This window comes from Seriola lalandi, unplaced genomic scaffold (genome assembly GCF_002814215.2).
Source record: "Seriola lalandi dorsalis isolate HSWRI2012SDOR001 ecotype SW California unplaced genomic scaffold, Sedor1 jcf7180002054297, whole genome shotgun sequence".
Taxonomy (NCBI): Eukaryota; Metazoa; Chordata; class Actinopteri; order Carangiformes; family Carangidae; genus Seriola; species Seriola lalandi.
The window spans coordinates 819,194-840,490 of NW_019524850.1; the positions used below are offsets into that span (position 1 = coordinate 819,194).

The 21,297-nt window shown below is 40.9% G+C and overlaps 1 protein-coding gene across 2 annotated transcripts in view; it reads left to right on the forward strand.

Moving 5' to 3' along the window:
- The window catches only part of scube3 (signal peptide, CUB domain, EGF-like 3), a 71,541-nt gene that overhangs the window by 46,990 nt on the left and 3,254 nt on the right, over nucleotides 1-21,297 (forward strand). For both annotated transcript variants that reach the window (XM_023406267.2, XM_023406266.2), the window contains 15 exons: nucleotides 4,634-4,750; nucleotides 7,080-7,202; nucleotides 11,671-11,787; nucleotides 15,867-15,989; nucleotides 16,140-16,256; nucleotides 16,369-16,464; nucleotides 16,601-16,717; nucleotides 17,212-17,373; nucleotides 17,517-17,720; nucleotides 18,345-18,506; nucleotides 18,630-18,797; nucleotides 18,896-19,057; nucleotides 19,142-19,339; nucleotides 19,465-19,617; nucleotides 21,056-21,135. In XM_023406267.2, the coding sequence (XP_023262035.1) occupies nucleotides 4,634-4,750; nucleotides 7,080-7,202; nucleotides 11,671-11,787; nucleotides 15,867-15,989; nucleotides 16,140-16,256; nucleotides 16,369-16,464; nucleotides 16,601-16,717; nucleotides 17,212-17,373; nucleotides 17,517-17,720; nucleotides 18,345-18,506; nucleotides 18,630-18,797; nucleotides 18,896-19,057; nucleotides 19,142-19,339; nucleotides 19,465-19,617; nucleotides 21,056-21,135 (2,099 nt within the window). The remainder of the gene's footprint in view (nucleotides 1-4,633; nucleotides 4,751-7,079; nucleotides 7,203-11,670; nucleotides 11,788-15,866; nucleotides 15,990-16,139; nucleotides 16,257-16,368; nucleotides 16,465-16,600; nucleotides 16,718-17,211; nucleotides 17,374-17,516; nucleotides 17,721-18,344; nucleotides 18,507-18,629; nucleotides 18,798-18,895; nucleotides 19,058-19,141; nucleotides 19,340-19,464; nucleotides 19,618-21,055; nucleotides 21,136-21,297) is intronic.

Genomic DNA, 21,297 nt, shown 5'->3' on the forward strand with positions numbered 1-21,297 from the left:
CCCCACCTTCCTCTTCCTTCTGTGAATGCCCTCTCAATAACAACCACTGTCCGTGTCAAACCACACCTTTTCAAAACACAGCTGCATACAGGGAGCCACTGACCAGCATTATGAGCATTATATAAGGAAATCGAGATCTACTGTATGTAATATTGTCACAGGTGTAACTCGTCAAAGTCAACTCCCTTCTTGCAGTCATTGCGACTAAGTACATTTACTTAAACGCTGTACTTCACAGTTTTGAGGCCGTACCATTTGATTCTATGCTACACTTCTACTCCATTAACATGCAGAAGAAAATATCCCACCACATTTACCTGACAGCGGGAGGTAAAAAAAAAACAAAACAACAACTCTATGATAAACTTATAAAACACAATACATTATTAAAGACTAAACCTGTGGTTCCCAACCTTTTGACGCCCTACAATAAAGCAGTATGTAGTTGGGGCCCCAGATGTCTGTGAGTTGTTAGCTGCTCCACCAAAGAGACTTTTCCCCTCTAAACATCTCACATGGTTTCATTTAAATAACTGATTGAAGCACAAAGAAGTAAAATGATTCAATATTTCACCAAAAAATCAGCGATCAGAGAACAGTCCAATATGTGAGAATAGATTTGTGGTTATTGACCTTGCCCCATTAATCATCCCACGACCCCTCAGACTTATCTTGTGACCTTTTGGAGGGGCCTGACCTTAAGGGTGGCCACCTCTCCACACTACGACAGCAAATGCCGCTTAAACACTGATGCATCAGTATGAATAATATAATAATATCATATATAATAATATAACAGTCACAGAGGCTATTTTTATACAGAACAAGACGTTTTACTCCTGATACTCTTAGTAGCATTTGGCTGATGATAACTTAATTTTTAATGCAGGATATGTACTCGTAATGAAAAATATGAACATGAATTACTTAAACACAGGATCTGACTAGTGTTTCTACCACCGCAGTTTGATTGATCTACTGAATAAGAATGTTTTAGTATAAGTGCAAGGAGCCTTTGTCAAAGTCCATAACACTGTCAATTTAGCTGTGATAGTTTTTAGAGGCAGACCAAAGACTTTGGTTTCATTTCTGTTTTGATACTAGTGAAATGAGCGAAATGAAGCTTGCACTTTTTCAAACACTCGGCCACAGTGTTCCTAAACTCCATCATCATGGACTATTAGTTTTGGTGAGGAAGCCAATATCCATGATTCAGCACCACTTCATACAAAAGATGAAACAAAGAATCCCTCTCAACTTGTTCCTTCATACACTTGTAATCTTGTGTCCTAAAATGATGAAAATAATCAGTTGCAGGGGATAAATCAATGTCATTCCAGTCCAGTTTATTTTTCTGTTTTGTTGCCAAAAGTAATTTGTTTCACTACATTTGCAGTAAAATGAACAATGGAGCACATGTGAGGGAAGGCGGGGGAGTATTGAAACTTTGCATTTTGATAATATCACTAATGCAATTCAGCCCAATTATCAGGATGAGCTGTGTTTTAATAGCTATGGCAAAGATGCCAGGAAAAATAAACTCATAAATCTGTGAGGATGTATCAAACCTTGATACTTCAAAGAGATTTACGATTTAATTATACCATGTAAGAAACTGAGGGAGGAGGCTTGTTCTCAGAGGAGTAGCCCGTTCAAGGTAAGAAGCAAAACAATAGTGTTTTTAAGTAACTAGTTGTTACTACTGTATGTACATGAACACTGCGTTCCCGACATGCTACAATATAAAAGTCTGACCTATTTCAGGATTTTGTGCCCTAGTTTCTGTTTTTTGTTTTTTTTTCTTCTCAGAAATAGAAACATTAAGAGCAAGGGACATATTTTACCTCCTGATTTATCAGGTTTGTCTCCTGTTTTCCTGTGTTACTGTACCCTCCTGAAACCACTGTTGGGGTTCACTTTCACAGTTGAAAAAAGACGTTTTCCTTGGTTTTATTTTCTTGTGGTGTATGTTATTGAGAGAGCATTCACCTCAGGGTGTGGTCAGGTCTCTGTCTGATAACCCCTTACACCGTCTGTGTAACTCTACTCTAGCTGCATGTTTGCTGTTTGGTCAAGGAAACGGTATTTTCCCTTCAAAAGAAAGAAGAGAAAAAAAAGGTCTTTTTCACAAACGCGATTTATTCTCAGTGATCAACAATGTTGCTTTGTGCCTTTGTGTGAATTCTGTCCCCTCACCCGCTGACGTATTTCGTTTGCGGTCATCATAAATGGCTGCTGACAAGTTGCACTGAGGTTGCTTGTCAACAGCTCTGAAGTAAGTCAAAAAGTGGTGCAGCTCTAAATCCCGTGGCTTCTGTTAAATGATGATGTACACTGTCTGAACCTCTCCGCATGAAACATATACTGTAGAGGCTCAGCATTAGACCCGACACCCTACACATCACACTGGAGAATATTTACAAAAGTCTGCCCACCGTCACTGTAATTGCAGAGCCCAACCTGGTGCACTGTAGATGTGGCTGGTGCGCATCCAAAACACACAAACCCACACAAATACCAGAGAGTGTGTCTCTCCCCTGTCTTCACAAAACCATAATGTCAGAAATTTTTCTTTGCTCTCTTAATACATGATCATTACAGTTTGGTGAGATGGCTGCCTGACTAAGCGGTTTGGAGGCATGTCCTGACACTGTCTTATCGTCTCGTCTGCCAACTGTCTCTGCTCACACTTTGCAATTATATGAACCCACAGTACCATACTCTGAAGCCTGGGTTGGGACGGAGGTATTAACTGGAAGCCCCCACCCCCACCCCCCTCCCCTCTGTCCAGTACTCCTCTGCAAGCAGATTGATCCGTCTTGAGTGTACTAAATCTTGCAAGGATGTGTGAAGTGTCCAACTTTGGAAAGAAAAAATAGCACAATCTTCCTAATACTAATTAAAATTTGAATCCATCTCCCTTTAACCACAATGACAAACACTGCTAGAGCTTCGTATTAGGGTGGAAACATTTGACAGTTTAAATGGAGGCTGACTTTCAAAGAAAATATCTTTTGTTAAACTGCAGGAGCATCAGCAAATCACAGACATAAGGATACATTTAGGTTATCCAGGAAAGGTGTCTCACAAATCATGACAACATATACAAAACACGGACGAACTGTATCGACAAACGAGACCAGTGGCCAGAAGTTGACTATTGAACATACACAGTAGGGTGTAAAGGGAGGTCACAAATACTGTGAATCGTCTAAGATGACCTTTATAGCAACATTTACAGTGTTGACTTACTTATTTACTTTTTTTATTTTTTATTTAAACTCTGTGTGTTTATATTTACTTGAAATCTACCCCAGTATATTGATGCATCATGTTCAGCCTGTGGCAGCAACATCCACTGAACTGTTTTGAGCTGTTGTCTATGAAACGGCTATAAAACATTACATTACATCACTGTAAGCACCTGTTTTCCTTTGATACATAATTCCAATCTACAGTTGAGTTTTTTATTTGGGGAGGGGAAAGAGCTTTAGAAAGTTTCATTATGGCTGCTGCAGGCAGTGCAGTTTTAGATTTAAGTGAAGAGGATTAGGTGTTTCCCCAAAGGGATCCTTGCTCTCTATAAAAAAAAAAAAAACCAGTGCAGCTGCATTCCCTCTTTAGTGCCACGTGTGAGCTGCTATCTCCTTGCCAGTATGAAGTCTTTGACTAACCCAGCTGTGCTGGCTCCTTTTTGGACGCGCTGCCAGCCAGCCATTAGACACAAGTGTTGAGCTTTGTGGATGACCATTTGCCTTACAGCAAGTTAAAGTGATTGTTTCAGGTCGCAAAGAGTTTTTTTTGTTTTTTTTTTGTTTTTTTTTTGTTCTTAAGTGTGTGAGGCTTTCTATAAAGCTGGCAAAACTATTAGGACAGACATTGGTCGCTCTAACGTGAGAACGAATTTTCCCCTGTACTGTTGCTTAAAATGAAAGTCTCTGTGAAATTTGTCACTGTCTAGAAAAGAGACCTCCGCCCTCCTATCTGGACTGACTACCTCCCTTTTTTCAAATCAGTCTAGCCAACACAGGGGCCAGGTAGCTGAAATTGCTTTTTTATCCCCAAAATGCCTGGAAGGTTTTGTCAAAACCAGGAAAAAGTGGTGGTTTTGTCTGCATCTGTCTGGAAGTCAAACCTGTACCCTCATGATGGAGGGGAGACAGATGTCCTACAGTACTGGGGACTTTTGGAGGTCGTAATTCACCTTGACCAAAGAGAAGCAAACATGCACACACTTACCTACTTCTACACACACATTCACACATAAAGAAAACATTTAAAGTACTATATTTGGCTGTGTTATAATATTTCTGTCACCTTTCATTATTCACAAACATCTCTCCCATTCCTTCACTGTTAATCTCATTCAGCTGCTGCATTTATTCCTCTGTTTTCTATCTTTACTTCCTCTTCATTTCTCTCTACCACTGAACACCCGAAATCCTGCTATGCTTCTTATTTTTGTCTCCTGAAAAAAGGGAATGCTGTATATAATAGTGTGTCTTCTAATTTTTACTATTATACCCGCATGCATGTAAGCTGTTTCGATGGGGAGAAATAACTAGGTCAACACAGCATCTACTGCATATTTTTCCAGGGGTTTGTCTGACTGTGAGTGCTTGTTTCCCTGCAGAGACCTGTGCAGTGAACAATGGCGGCTGTGATAGCACATGTCATGATTCAGTGACAGGAGTCCGCTGCAGCTGTCCTGTTGGCTTCACTCTGCAGCCGGACCGCAAGACATGCAAAGGTAAAGCATCACCCACCGCTCCAGGCAGCGTTCAACCTGCACATGTCCAGCTGTCACCAGATTTATCTCCGGCTTGTTGCGTTGCCAGGCACCCTGGAGCTTCTCTCTCAATTTGGAGCTCATAAGTATTATTATCAAGAGTTTATGCTGTTGCCACCCTCCGCATTAGCACCTTCACCAACCTTCTAGTTAGATTTTCTCTTTATAGACTACACTATTATTGTTTCACACCCACAAGTGCATTTACAATCTTTGTCGTGTATCCTCACTAGTAGCACCAATCTCACCTTACTTTCTGCTTTTCAGCAGCATAATTTGAGTAATCTTTCTCTCGTTTTCTGTGACAGTTTCTTTCCCACTGCATCACCATCTTCTGCCTTTCTTAGTGTTGGCAGCGCATCCTCAACTCAAGCAACCTGTGTACTGTAGCAAGTTTTTTATATTACGTCTCATAAAATCAATTCCAAACCTTGCTGAGAATTACATTAGGAGAGGGAGGAAACAAAGGCACTACTGACATTCATAGAGTAGAGCGGTTGAGGACAGTCTGTTTTCAGAGGGGCTGGGATAGAAATCTGTGTGCTGTCTGCAGCTCGTAATGTTACACTTACAGCTCTGATAAAAGTGCATTGGCTTATATTAGTTTGGTTTGAGAGGAAAGAAGAGGAAAACAAATCCTGGCAGCACTGGCACCAGACGACAGGGGCTCGCTGCAGGCCAGACACTTCTGAAGAGCTGAGACAAAGATGGAGCAAGGAAGGGATTATTTCATTCCATTTCTGATGCATTTATTTCAACCAGATGATGAAGACTCCCGCAAGAGACAGATGCCTCATTTGTGACAATGATTCAGACTTAATTAGATCCGCTGCCAAACCTACCAAGGCAGAGCAGCATCAAACGCAGGGATGAACACATGATATACCGATTGGGTATTGGCTACAGAAATAAAAGTAAATGGAAGGAGATGGACAATGATGATTTAGAGGTCTTACTGCTATGAGGCTTTTATTATGTGAGAGCTGCAGCCCATTACAGTCACACGCAAGCTGATTTTAGCCCTTTTGAGGGCCAGTAAGGAAATCCCATTTCTAGACTGTCATGCCGGTACAGCCAAACACATAATCGTCCTATTTGGGATTATGCTGCATCATTACCATCTTTGTTCTTATACTTCTATCTCACTGTTCAGCTCTAACAATGTTTACTGAACTTTTGTTAAAGCTGCTATAATCAATATTTTTATGTTAACAATGGGAAAACAACACCACTTGTATGTGAGAGGGGTCGCTCTTAAAGAAAAACTCCCCCTAACTCTACGCAGCATTTCAGTTGATTTTTGTGGTTTTGTCGCCCACAACTTCACGGTTTTGATTTACTCTCACTGCTTTATAGTATCATTGTTTTTGGCTGCAGTGTGCGGCAGTTTTCAGCAAAAAAATGTCCTAATAAAATGACTTCATGCTGCCTGCCCAGCACCAAAGTTGGCAACTAGCTGGTCAGTGTTGTGCATGAACGTGTTCAATGAACAGCACATTTCACAAAAATTATTAATGCTGAACTGAACAAAGCTTTGAACAAAGTTTGCAAATGATGAACGTGAGCAAGAGCATTTTATGACAGTTTTACGGTACGCCGCTTGACGTCTCCACAGACACGGCCCAGCATGGCTGGTGCTGGCGGTACAGACGTTACAGACACATTGACTACTGCTAAATCCAGTTTGTTTGAGCATTTAAAGCAGTATTATGGACAAACAAGTGAAGACTCAGACGGATTATATTTATATATGGATTTTAAATCTAACTAATTTCTGTGTCAGTGATATACAATAATTCATTCAGTTTGGGAGTTGCAATAATTCGGGGCTGGTGATGGATGGGTAGAAGGAGGTTCTACTGAAAAAAAACAGCGGCCTATTTATTTAAAAAAAAAAGGGGAGCAAATGAACATGAACTAGTTCATTTTTGGAAGTGTGAACTTAGTTCAAAATTTTAAAAAAAATGAACTATGAACATGAGCTAGTTCATTTTCATATGTATGAACTGAACTTTGATCTAGTTCTTTTTAAGTGTGAACTGGCACAATACTGTAGCTGGTGAACAAAGTTAGATACTTCCCTAAGGAGTTGACCAAAACCATGACTCCAAATTTTTGCTACTGTTGCTCTGTATCTGTTGACGTGTTAAATGGGCAGCCGTTTGCTTACCAGTTCAGTGAAGACAAAAAAAGTCATGTACTGCAGGTTCAAGTTTTATTTTCTCTCCTATTTTCATTTGTGGTGTTGGATTTGATGTGTCCATTCTTCTTGATGATTTTCTGCTCACAGACATTGACGAGTGCCGTCTGAACAATGGGGGGTGTGACCATGTGTGTCGGAACACAGTGGGCAGCTTTGAATGCAGCTGCAAGAAAGGCTACAAGCTGCTGACCAATGAAAGAACTTGTCAAGGTAGGTAGCACATTTGACGACCTTTTGCCGCTTTAATAAAGATCATTTTCCAGTGGACTTCTACATCCTGAACACCTTCTGTAAGGTAGAGCCACCTTAAAGCAGTGTATAGTTTTTAACACAGAATGGTAAACCAATAATGTCTTCCTAGTGGCACAAAAATTTGCTCCCCCCTGGACTGCAGAGAAGCCAAACCAGGCCTCTCTGGCTTGTTTGTCTGTTATATTTGGTGGCAGCCATCACTCAGCAGGAGCTGGGGGGGACTAGCTGCAGAACAAATAAAGAGTTGCCGTGGCCGAACACAGGTGTGGGGAATTAAAGCTCCGACTCTAAAACCTCTGGTTCTTGAAAGAATCAAGCCAATACAGAAACATCTGGTGAAAGAAGACAAGCAGACTAGAACTGCGGAGCCGAGCTCGGTCTCTCTCCGGGTGGAAAAACAGATGACATGCTATTTTTTCATTCTCTTTTCTCTTACTGATGTGGTCAATCAATATCCAGCCTGCTACACATCAATGTCATGCGATGGGTTTTGAATTGCTGCAGTGAATTACGCCACTCTGTACACAATACACAAACATTGTATGTGGTCAATGAAAATACACACTATGTCTCTGTGCTTTGCAGCCACTTTCTTGTCACTTCGAATCTATTTTCGTTGCGATGCCTTTCTCTCATTATTTGGGGTCAAACAATTCAAAGTTTATTTTTGCTAAAATAATGTAAATAACTGAGAAAATCTGGTCTGTGCATGTGGGAATGTAAATCACAGCTTGTTTTCTGTGGCTCTATGCCTTAACCAACTGTTTGGGTGCACAGGGGCATCTCTGGAACAGTGTTGTCCTTGTTTGGTGTTGTGTGTTTTGTCTGGAGAGACGGGCTGTGATAAAGCTCACCTCCCTTTGAGTGAGGTGCTGCCAGGCTCACACACTCCACACTACTGAGTCACCTGTCTGCTCCTTATCCTGTCCTCTCATTCCTGTCATTTTTCTCACCTATGGAGTGAGAGTCGGGCAAAATAAGAGCAGAATGCCTCTCAGTAGAGGTTCATCTATATCTTAATGAAACTCTTATGATTAGTGCAGCTGCCCGTGTGATTCTTGGTGTTGATGTTAGTATGCAAATCTGTAATTAAAGTGGTGATCCAGGGATTTTGTATTTCACTTTCATAAAGTTGTGAGAAGAGAGAGTCATATTGAAAAAAAATGGCCAAAATCAATGCAGCAGAGGCTGAGAGATCCTGACTTTTAATCCCTAGTATGGCTCTAACTCCAATAACACTGGAACCTACATTTCCCATAATGTAACGATGAATTTACAAACAACAAGGCAAGGTAACCGTGGTGTTATAGATCAATGGCATGTGCCTAAGTAGAAAAAAACCCCCAAACATTCAAAAGCAAAATTCATGAATACGCACTCACTTTTAATGCTTTTTACAACAAATTCTGGATGCTATAAATCCCTGAAATGTACTAATTTAAAATCTGCAAAAGAACAGTTGAGATGTGTAAAACTATGAATTAATAGAGCTTCATGTAGTAACCTTTAATTTATATTGATGATCAATATATGCTATTTTTTATTTATCTCTTACTGTATAATTTATTTGTATTTTTTATAATTTATATGCTTAAGTTTAATAATTTATATTTTGGATAGTGTATTTTATTTAATCCTCACTGCCAAGTAAATGCTCATATATTTATAACCAAGAGTTTCACTTTGAGAAGAATTTTCCAAGCCCGATTCGATATAACCCTGATGACATCAGTATGACATCATCAGGGTTATTTTCTTGGTGCTACTGCAGAGCCACAGATGACATTATACATCTGTTTTCACAGGCTGATTTTCATGTGTAAAATCTGTTTAATAAGGTTTTGTATAAACAAAACAAAATATAATAACCCCCATCATGCATCTCACTTAGGGGCATAAATCCAGAGCAGGCAGATGAAGATTAAGTGAACCTGCAGTAATTGCACAACCATCGTACTGTAGTTTTATTAATCGTAGCGGACATAATAGATGCTGGTGGTTGGTGGTGTGACACTTAAAGAGATGCTTGCTGTCTCCGCGAGGTGTTGAGATGTGTAAACTGAACTCTGGGTTTATCTTGGTTTAAACAGTCATGGTGTTTCCCTGCTGTCAGTGGACCATGGCCCATAAGTCAGGATGGGACATGTCTGCTGAGCCCCTGTCAGCATTCCTCCACCCTCAACACCCTCCAAAGTCTCCTTCTCATCTCCTTCTCACTCCTAATCCACATGAGGGCACTCAGGGAGATTTTCATCAGACTTCATGTTTTCTCCAGAGGGAACATCTATGATAAAGCTCTTATCTGTTCTGTATAAACAACAGTGACCTTTTCTTAATTTCAGTCTACCTCATTTACCTCCCTAGAATTTTATTTTGGGTGGAGATTAAAGTGATGAACTGAGAGAGAGAAAAGAGATTAAATAATTGATGGAATCTCTGATTTGTGATTCCCATCTTAGTCTTTCAGGCTTTAGACAGAGCTAGGCAGCAATATGACTGCTCTCACTTAATCTTTCCATGGTCCCCAGCACGTACTTCACCTCATGATGCTGTCTTGCCTGCCCACTGCATACTTCACCTTAGATTCTCGGTAAATAAGGGTTGTAGGAGTCCCAGATGTGTTCACACATTCACTCTGTAGCTGGGCGCAACAGAAAACGATATAATGATAAGTTGCAAATCAACTTCTGGCGTCACTTAGTGCAACATTTTTTTAGGGTAAACTCGGCCACCACGCCTAATTCCCAGAGGGTTTTCACTTAAAAGTGAACCAAGCATAGTTTATACTTCATGCGCCAAAAGCAATCACTTTTGCAATGCCTCATACAGCATGTGCCAGCTCAGGCTGCTCCCTGTTGCTGCTATGAATCTCTTGGGGGTAACAGTGCGGACAAATAGCAAGGACTGTAAAAGTTTGCTATTGCCATTTTCTTTTTTTGTGGTCACTTTTCACCACTCAGTATTGAACTGGTGCATCAGATTCAGACATTTGAAAAGATTGTTTTATTTGTTGGATGTTCAACCTAAATTGGGAGGATCTATTTGTCCAGATGAGGTGTAGTTGAGTCATATGTGCAACAATGAAACATTCTGAGGTTTTTCAAACTTTCAAACACTAACCTGTTGATCTCCTCCAAAGCTTGTGCTCTCTTTTGTAAACCGATCACTTAATAAGCTTTAAATCTCAGCACTTTTTCATCTCCTTTTTGGTGCTTTGCCAAGCATTAACTCAATGACTGTATTTACTGATCTGCAGAGAGTTCAGCTGCACTGTCTATGAAGGATTATGCCAAGAGTGAATATGTGAATGCAAGATTTGTGCAGACATTTATCAGTCTGTCTTCTTGGTTTCTTCAAGGTAACCCATTATTTGACTGAACTCCTGTAATTGCTGTGAAATACCTGTGTCATCTGTTTGATTGTGGCTGGCGCTGCCTCATAACCCAGAGGAGCTTCAGCTGTAGTGGATGAAAGCGTGATATTCCTGGGAAAATCCTCAGAACCTTTTTTAAAATTAGCCAATTAGACATCTAGCATAGTTGTAGCACATCTCCATTTTTTCCCAGCATGTGTTGCCTGGGCTTGACACAGATGATTGCTGACATTAAAGGAAACTTTGATCGTAATAAAACCAAATGTCATCCATCTCCTGTTGCTTCATGTATCAATGGACTTTGAGCCCATGCCATTTAAGCAACTTATCAGGATGCACATGTAAGAGAGTAGAGAAGCAGAGAAGCTCACAAAGCTAAGACAGGCTGCTGACAGCCGGGATGAAGCTGTTGCAATGTGGATTTGCAGGTGTGACGAGGCTGACAGGGTCAGAAGGACCAGAGTCTGAAAACAGGTTTCTTCTTATCTGCATTCATACTGTGACATATTTATCTAAATAATACAATGATTGTTATTTTTGAAATGATTATTCAAAGCATGATATAAATATGAACTCAGAATAAAAGAGTGGGAAGTCAGATTATGAGGTTTCCAACAGTCCTGGGTCATTTATAGCGTGGTTAAGAAGAGAAAAGGGAAAGTGATTGGCAGCTCCTATTATCAGGTGAGGAGCAAAACTTTCTTTTGACTCCTGCTGCGGCCGCTTATTATTTCAAAAATACCTTGAAAAGTCCATTTCGGTGGATCAAAATGGAAAACTGCATGACTGCAGGAGGTCAACCACAATACAAAGCACCAAACGGAAGATGTCTTCTTTTCACGAGACACTTTTGTCGTTGTTGTTGTTGTTGTGACATGTGATTTGACCCATTGCAATTCATGACAAACTATGAATACAAACCCAAAGATGAAAAGAGGAAAATATGCCATGATAGGACAGGGAGTCTTGTTTGAAAATTTATTTATTTATTTTGTTTGTAATTTGTTGAACTATTTGACGAGTTTCTAACTGCATGTCTTTCTACCTATACAGACATTGACGAATGCTCTTTTGACCGTGCCTGTGACCACTTTTGTGTCAACTCTGCCGGCAGTTTCCAGTGTCTTTGTCATAAAGGCTACGTCCTCTACGGCCTGGCACACTGCGGAGGTGAGGCCCCCCCCACACACACACACACACACACACACACACACACACACACACCTTGTCTCTAGATGTAAATCTCCTGCCCACACCTCTTTGCTAACCCTCCATTAATTGCTCTTATGTTTGGCAGGAAAAGCACAACTACGCAACAAATAGATTATTAATGGTAATATGAATTTTGACTGACAGCTTACATAGAGAACCGTACCAGAGTTATAACTGATAAATTATATATCTAATACGAATAAATAATAAAGCATATCATATACTTGAGATACAGACAGGTAACGAATTAAAGGAAAAACCAACAGTAAGTGTCTTAGTATGGTGTTTGGCAACCATGTGCTGCCAGAACAGCTTCAGTGCATCTTGGCATTGATTTTCATGGAGTCTCCAAACTCTACTGGGGGCATAAACACTATTCTTCCAAAAAACATGTCTTACATGTCGGTCCAAAATCTCCCGTTGGTGTTCAATTGGGTGGAAATGTGAGAAGGCCATAGCATATGATTCATTTTCATCCTCATCAAACCATTCAGTGATCCCTCATGCCCTGTGGGTGGGAGGATTGTCATCCTGTTTCTCCACAAATTTTTCAGGTTGTTTCCTTTAATTTGTCACCTGTCTGTAACTTGTGATAAATTTCAGAAGCACACTTCAGTCTTTTAGTTTGGTTTCCTACCTTACCGGATAGTTTTTAGCCATAATAGCATCGTTGCTCAAGGGATGGGACTGTCGGTCCAGTGGTCAGTCCACTCCTTTGGTCCAGGTTGAAACATCTCAACAACTATTAAATGGATTTGTTCAGACATTCAGAGTTCCCAGAGAATGAATCATGATAACTTTGATGACATGTCTAACTTTGACATCTGTGGCTTTGAGTAAAATGCCTCAGCCACTGTTGAGACATTTACCACACTTATTATTACAAAACTTTTTACCCCCTCAGGATGAATTGTAATAATTCTGGCGTTCCCTTTACTTTTCCCTCTCACACCATCAGCAGGTCAATTTCTCCAGTCCTTTGGTTTATGTCCAAATACCTGCAAAACATTCCCATCAGCCTCAGCTGTGTTTAGTGCTGATTGGCAAATGTTTGCATGCTAACATACTGAATTAAGATGTTGAGTGTGGTAAACATTACACCTGCGAAACATCAGGATGTTACAATTGTCATTTTGAACATGTTAGTCTGCTGACATAAGCATTTAGCTCAAAACACTGATGTGCCTATTATTATTACTATCATTATTATTATTATTATTATCGTTGTTATTATTATTATTATTATTATTATTATTATTATTAGTAGTAGTAGTAGTAGTAGTAGTAGTAGTAGTAGTGGTTGTAGTAGTAGTATTAAAGTGAGTATTAAGCAATTCTTTTGAAAGCTATTTTAATTTTGACATCATAGACTTGCCTTTTCCCGGTCAGTGTTGTTGTCAGTTGTCATCATCATGGAGAAGTACCTGCATGCATCTGCATTCTTGGACAAAAGCTAAATGTAACTAAATGCTCACTCTGATGGATTACATATCTCAAGCCAGTTTTAAGTCTCTGAAAGTGGATTTTCAAATGCTCTGAAGTGAGCTGAAACAGGTGGCTGCCTGGAAGGCAGGAAATCAGTCTGAAAACTTACTCTACAGTTGGCAGAAATGTAAAGTGTAGACGCTTTGTGCCGTAGTTAATGGACTAAAGCATGAAAAACCACAGCTAAGGCCCTTCAAGGTGCAGTATGGCCATGTCCATCAAACATTAGCAGGTACCTACTGTACTCTGGCCCAGAACAAATATCAGAAACAGCCTTTGGTGTCGGGAGGAGATGTGTGGGGGCGCGTCAGATGTGCCTGGCAGGCAGCAAGAGGCCCGCCAGAGCACATCAGGATGTTGCGGCGGCCCTTTGATGGAGTGTGTATCACCAGTTAGAATCTGCTGCTGTCTCCAGCACCTCAGGGCCTCACAGTAGTTGTGGGAGAGACAGAGAGAGACAGCCTATGCACTTGAAATACATAGCTGTGCAGTGATTTGTTCTGTGTTTTTTATTTTTGTGGTCTGTAGTTTGACAGGTCTACTGATCAGAAATGTTGCAACAGAATGTAGAATTAGGAATGTTGCTGAGACTAGACAGTGGTAAAGTGTAGATGTACAGGATGTTTCCTGTCTGTATCATTACCATAGCAATCTAATAAAGGTAAGACCGCCTTTTAAAAAAAAGGCTTGTAGGGTCATAGGATCCATTCGACACTAGGCAGCTGTATTAGTTGTCAGTTCAGGGAATGAAAGCACCAGAATTGGATTTGTGAGGCTTTTACTCACATGATGGACTGTGATCAGGCCACCACACTGAGCTGCTGGGAGGAGAAGATGGTCAGGCGTAAATGATTCTCTATACCATTGTTGAGAGAGCTGGTGATGAATGATTTCCCCAGGCTTTTCATCGGCGCTGTCGGAAATGTTAGATAACCCTAGAGATTAATGGCGCACCCTGTTACACTTTCTTCACTCCTGGCCATAACCAAGGTTACGTTGTTCTCTGTGTGGTTTATCAGCCGAAATATAGCTGTCAAACAAGCCAGAAAGCTGCGTTCAGTGTTTAACAATAGACTCACCCTAAACAAACCCAATTAGGTCAGTGACCTGCTGTCAAGCATTGTGCCGAGGCCTGTCAACATTCCTCCCAAGTGAGAGTATATCCAGCCATTCTCCCTCTCAGCTAACAAAACAATCTGCACATTTTTTGCTTATCTGGTAAGAAAATAGACTCGAAGCAGTTGTGACTAAATACTTTGTAAGTGTTTTTGAATTCACGTCACTTGATCCAGCCAGCAGTGACCTCAACAGAATTGTTTTCTTTTGGTTCTGACAAATGTTTGTGTACATAGATGGAAGAGAAAGACAGAAGTCAGACACAACAGAGTTTAAGTTGATATGCTAACAGTTAAAGTTAATTGAAATAATAAAATACAGGAGAAGAAATTTCACTTTAAATGTCACATTACGATGTTGTTTTGACTGGAAGTTGAATCAAAATTTATGGAAGACAACATTTCCAAGAACTAACCCACCCACCCTGAAATTCCTCTCCATGACACAAAGAAATTGTTGAGTCTAAATGTCAAATTGTCTTTTTTTCTGTTGTCTCTGTTTCTTTCTTGGCTCTTCTCTGCTCTGTTCTGTAAGAGCAGAGAAAAAGAAAAAGACCAAAGAGACCAGGAGAAAGGTCAGAATACATATAGTTGGCCATGGGAGGAACAAAGAAGTTAAAACAACAGTTGCTGGCAGATGAGCTCCGCTTCCATCAGATATTCATTAGAGTTCTTTGTCCTTTAAATTGTGTGCTTTGATGCAGAAGATAAGCAGCGCGCCTCTCACAACATTTCCAAGCAGCTCCGGCTAGTCATCGGCAGAGCGCTGTTGATGAAGTCATCATCTTCTTCTGGGAGTGCAGAGGCACACAGACTGTATTTATTCAGGGTGAATAATTGAATGAGACAAGGAAGAGCATTTCATATCAGCAGGCCAGATCATCAATCACTGTCATTATCTCTGCCTCGTCCCCGGTGTCTCCGCCACTTGTCCGCGGCCTGGCGCATCCTCAGCCCTACTCACTAAACTAATTTTGTGTCTGGCGTCAATGCTAGCGAGCCCGCATCTGGATCCCGGATGCTTTTAGCGGTTTGAGCTCAGCATGTGTTTGAAAAGGTGATTATAATTTATTGCTCACCACAAGTCTTCCTCACCGAAGAGCAGAGAAGTTTTGACCATGAAATTGAATGTGGCGACATCAAAACGAGGAATCACTTCTGTTTACACGCAAACATATTAATCTTCCCAGAATGTGACTCTCTGACAGGATGAATTGAACTGACCTCACAGGAACCCCTCATTCACAGCTGTGCTCTTTTCAATCAGTCTGTTTCTCTTTTACGTTATTAAACAAAATGAACTCCAGATTGTTTTGGACACAGCGTTTCCCAGAGTTTCTGATGTCATCTTTGTCTCATATTTTAGATTCATTGTGTGTGACTAATCATTTTATGCATGTACACTAAATGTCTATGTGTGAACATATACTTTCACAGATATTGACGAATGCAGTATAAATCGTGGGGGCTGTAAATATGGCTGCATTAACTCCCAGGGCAGCTACGAGTGTACCTGTCCAGCAGGGTTCAAGCTGCACTGGAACAGGAAAGACTGTATTGGTATGTAGCAGCACTGCCCCCCTGTGGCCGACACACTGAGTCACACTCAAAGCACATAAGTCTCCTCTTACCAGTGTCTGTCTCTGCCTCTCTGTCAGCTTTCTTTGACAACACTGTGTGATTCAGTGCTTTTTTTTTTTTTTCTCTCAGAGCTTGTGAAATGTCCTCTGGGACTGGTCGCACCAAAAGCCACTCTGACCTGTAGCAAGACGGGGAAGAAAGAGAGCTGCTCTCTTACCTGTGCCTCTAAAGCTCACTATCTGGCAGGTATGTCCCTCCCAATAAGAGTGTAGTCATAAAATACAACACGATAGTCCCTTAAACTGAGAGGGAGAAACATTTTACAAACTTATTGGGTTTGTGTTTGACCTTTTTGCAGAGTCTGACAACAGCTACTCGGTCAGTTGTGGCATCCCCATCCTCAGAGGAAAGTCTCCTTCCAGGCTCAACTCCAGCAGCAGTCAGAGCTGCATAGGTTCGCTGCCCTCCAGATTCTTAAAAAACACTTTTCAGTGATGCAATGACTACAGAACTCGCAGTTTGTATCTGCTGTTATTGCTGTTGTGATGTGTCAGTGTGCCCCTACCCACTATTGCTGTGTTTGTCTGTAGAGACTTTGGCCCCTCCAGTGAAGCAGACGGCTTCGTTCAAGATTAAAAACGCCAAATGTCACCTGCACCCTAAACTGACAGGCAGGACGGAGGACAGGGGACGGACACTAGGACCAGGTCAGTTGCTATCTGCGCTATCTGTGTGTGCTGTGGAATACATATGATCTTTTTTATGCAAATTGAAAGGGATATATGATTGAGAGCTGAAACAGTTGATTAATAAGTTTAGTGATGACAGCTTTTCTGATAGTGGATTAACTGTTTCTAACGTTCATGCAGCTGCTCAATTGTTAGGATTTGCTCTTTGTGATGCAGATACTGTAGGTAACTAATTATTAATGAGCATTTTTCACAAATTTCCTGACATTTTATAGACAAGACAATTAGTTTATTAGTGATGAAAATAATCAGATGAATCAATAATGAAAACAATCATTAGTTGCAGCCCTAATATGGCAACTAATGATCTGTCAGTCACCCTTGAGCCATACCCTCCAAGAAATTATAGACTAACTCTCAAACTTTAAAGAACATTTCTTATTTTTTTCACCTATACACAGATTTATCTTACACATTATTGCCTCAGACTATGTAATATCATGTGTCTACAGGAGGGGGGCAGCCCTGCAGCAACTGCCTTGTAACATTTGTCAACCTCAAATGTGACTCCTCCAAGAAAGCTAAAGGGCGACGTGCTCGCAACCCTTCTAACAAAGAGGTAACCCGCATTACTTTGGAGCTGGAAGCTGAGGTCAAACCTGGAGACACTACAGGTCAGTCGTTTTAACAAAAAAATTTCCAAACAATTACTACCTGTGTCGACCTAGTGATTGTTTCATTGTGCAACGGATTCCAATCTCAGTCAAGGCCATAATTATTTTCTAATTATTGTTTTTATTTATTTACCCATAACCAGGCAGTTGCAATCTGAGCTGCCTGAGACAGCGCATGGAGAAGCAGGTTAAGACCTACATCAAGGCTCTGAAGAAGTCCATCAACCAGGAGCGCTTCCTGATCCGAGTCGCTGGTTTGGAATACGAGGTGGCACAAAAACTTCCCCAGGCTGCTCCCAGTCAGGAGAACTGCGGGCCAGGCTGGGAGAGGGAAAGTGGCCGATGTGGTAAGAGCAGAGAGCGGGACCAGGAGAGTCAGATGAGCTGTTTTTTTTTCTGATGTGCAAATATATTGGATTTGAGAATTATACAGCAATGGCAGACTGAGAATCTAACCTTATATTTAACCACACACTGTTATAATCTGCAATACAGGGTCATGTGAAGTGTACAGTCAGTGTCCACTTTATTAAAAGACTAGTTAAATAAATAAATCTAGTTTTATGCCAAACACGTTTAGCTTTTATGGACATTGTCTTAGAGGTATTTATTCAATTATACAGTCTGTTTTGGCAGTGAGGTCATAGTCCGTTGCACATTTTAAACACTTCTCAATGAAATCTAGTCAAGTACAACACCACCTTTAATTATTACCTCAATAATAAACATATAACTGGTTTTACACGTTTCCAACAAAGACTGAACATTTCGATCTTCATGAAGATGTTGTACAGGTTTATCTAGTAAAGTGGCCACTGAGTGTACAGTACATCCAAGTTTACTGGGTCACCTGTGCTGTATCAACCAGAAAACTAAAAAATCTAAACAGAGTTCAAGGTTTGCATGTATTTTTTTTTTACTTAAGTAATGTGTGTCATCTCTGACTGGAGCCATTGTGGATATTCTCTCAGTCAGATGCTTGCCAGGGTCTTACTACCATGGTGAGCAGGAGCGCTGTGTCCAGTGTCCCCCAGGCACTTTCCAGGAGAAGGAGGGGCAGCTGGCCTGTGACCTCTGCCCTGGCAGTGATGGCCACGGGCCGGTCGGGGCACGAAACATCTCCTCATGCGCAGGTAGCCTAATTTAAAGTCCCAGAGACAATATTAAAGATGTATGTATATGTATGTATTTCTGGTCCAGTGGAGAGCTGCTGTCTTTAGTAAAGCCGCTCTCTTTGTTCTTCAAATCAAATCCAGGCCAGTGTCCAACAGGGTCCTTCTCCAGCGATGGGTTCAAACCTTGTCAGCCATGCTCTCAGGGCACCTACCAGCCAGATTTGGGACGGACCCTGTGCTTCCCCTGTGGGGGAGGACTGAGCACCAAGCGGGAGGGTGCCAGCTCCTTCCATGACTGTGAAGTCAAAGGTCAGCTTTTACTCTTTTTGTACAGGCAGGAAAATATACTTGAATAATCTGTAAAGTCTTGCCCACTACTAAGCTGTTTCTTTGATTTCATCCTGTAGTTCAGTGTTCTCCAGGTCATTACTACAACACTACAGTACACCGGTGCATCCGCTGCCCCGTGGGGACCTATCAGACTGAGTTTAGACAGAACTACTGTATTTCCTGCCCTGGGAACACCACCACTGATTTTGATGGCGCCACAAGCGTCTCTCAGTGCAAGAGTGAGTCTGAAAGTGACTTTTCTGTTGTGTCAGATTTTTTAAACATGAGCGGGAATCTAATTAGTTTTGTTTGTGTATGTCTAGATAGGCAATGTGGTGGAGAGATGGGCGAGTTCATGGGTTATATTGAGTCACCTAACTATCCCGGTAATTACCCCGCTAATGTGGAGTGTATTTGGAACATCAACCCACCCAGCAAGCGCAAGATCCTAATTGTGGTGCCGGAGATTTTCCTGCCATCAGAGGATGAGTGTGGAGATGTGTTAGTTATGAGGAAGAACTGTGAGTGCCTTTCTTTCCTGTTCTTGCTTTAGTGGAATTTATTGTTTACATATGTAATTGCACCATAAAAAGAACAGTTCCAAAAACCTGCTTAGTCATTGTTGTCCTCTCTGTGTTCTTCCCAGGGTCAGCCACATCCATCACCACCTATGAGACATGTCAGACGTACGAGCGGCCTATCGCCTTCACAGCTCGCTCCAGACGTCTCTGGATCAACTTCAAGTCCAATGAGGCCAACAGCGCCAGGGGCTTTCAGATCCCCTACGTTACTTATGATGGTATGTGACATGCTCATTTATTACACCAGCTAGTTTTTACTATGAACTGCAGTGTTTATAAAATCAGATTTTGCAAACTGAGAAACTCTGTGACTTAGTTTATAATCACCTTAAAGTGTGACTATGTAATTTTCAAACAACAACACAATCTTCCTGAACAGTTGAAATCATAAGCAAAAACACACCCTTTCTCAGTTCAGCACTCTCAGGGGTTTTATCACTGCAGCCTTGCTTTGTCAGGTATAACCAATAGCATATGATTGTTAATGATAGCAAGCTTTACATATTGCTGTGCAGCTGACATCACTGACTCATTTTACTCCACTTGTGCTGTTTACATCACATAGCAGCTTATCATTTGACACACATTAAATTTCAATGGCTTCATTTCAAGTACTTTTTACTCAAATATCTTAACTAAAGGTCCACTTACAAGCTTTTTCCAGAGCTTTCAATCACATCTCATTGCAGAGCAGTTAAAACCGCTGGAAGAAGCTCATTTAAGCAAACTGTGCATCTACTGAGGAAAACTGTGAGATGTGGTTATAAGCTCCAGAAAAGGTAAATAAGTGGACACTGAGTTTTTGAAAATACAGTTTCCAAGGTCATGAATTCATGTTTTACACCCAAAAATGTAGCAACTGACTCCGGATAACAGGAAATACATTGAAATTCAATGTGTCATTATGCTGTAATTATCATTTATGATACGCCACAGCGGCTGCAAAGTTACATTGTTTAGGGTCAGACCACAAAAAAAGTAAAGAAACAAAATCAGAAAATGTCACTTTCCTCGAGTGCGACAGAGGCCAGTCATGTAGATACTTTTGGTTTTATTTGCCCAGGATTTGAAATATTCATTCTTATATTCAGATTTCTGCCTCCACCCCCAACACAGTGGAGGAGAAGAGAATTTTGTTTGAAGTTCTGTATGTTATAAAGCTGATATTAATATTTGAGAGTTTAAAACAGGCAATATCAGCATATTGGTCTTTTTTTTTCCATTTATTTTTGATATGGCTCCTTTTTTTATTCAGAATTGTGACAAAGATGTTTTGCTGTTGAAAAAAACAACCTGTCAGCACAATCTATGTAACAGTGACCCTGTCTCGAAATAACTCAAACATACAGTATCTTTGGAATTACTGCAGTTTCTTGTTACTTCTCGGCAGACATGTACATTGATACCGCTATGTCTACAACAAGCCAATATCAGTTTAGCTCGACTACAACATTTGGAAAGCACCTTACCTTTCCTGAAACGTCCCATTAGGTGACAGGTAACTGAGTCAGTGGGAGTTTCCATTGTATTTGTTTGTTTTGGCCACACCTGTGTAGTATATTATTTCACCATATTGCTGTTGATATGCATGACGTGTTTTTCAGCAGGTCATTAGGTGACTAGTAATTGTGTTGTCTCGTGCATTTATGAATTCAGAGGATTACGAACAGCTCGTAGAGGACATAGTGCGAGACGGAAGACTGTACGCCTCAGAAAACCATCAAGAAATCCTCAAGGTTGGCACTCTTACTTCTTACTGTGTTTAGTTCAGTCTTTACTTATTGTTGTTACAGCAGGGAGGTGACTCAGTTAAGCAATAAGCTGTAGATGAGAAGGTATTGTTGGGCTTAACAAAGCTGTTACTAACACATTAGTATTTGTATGAGTCAGATGGCACA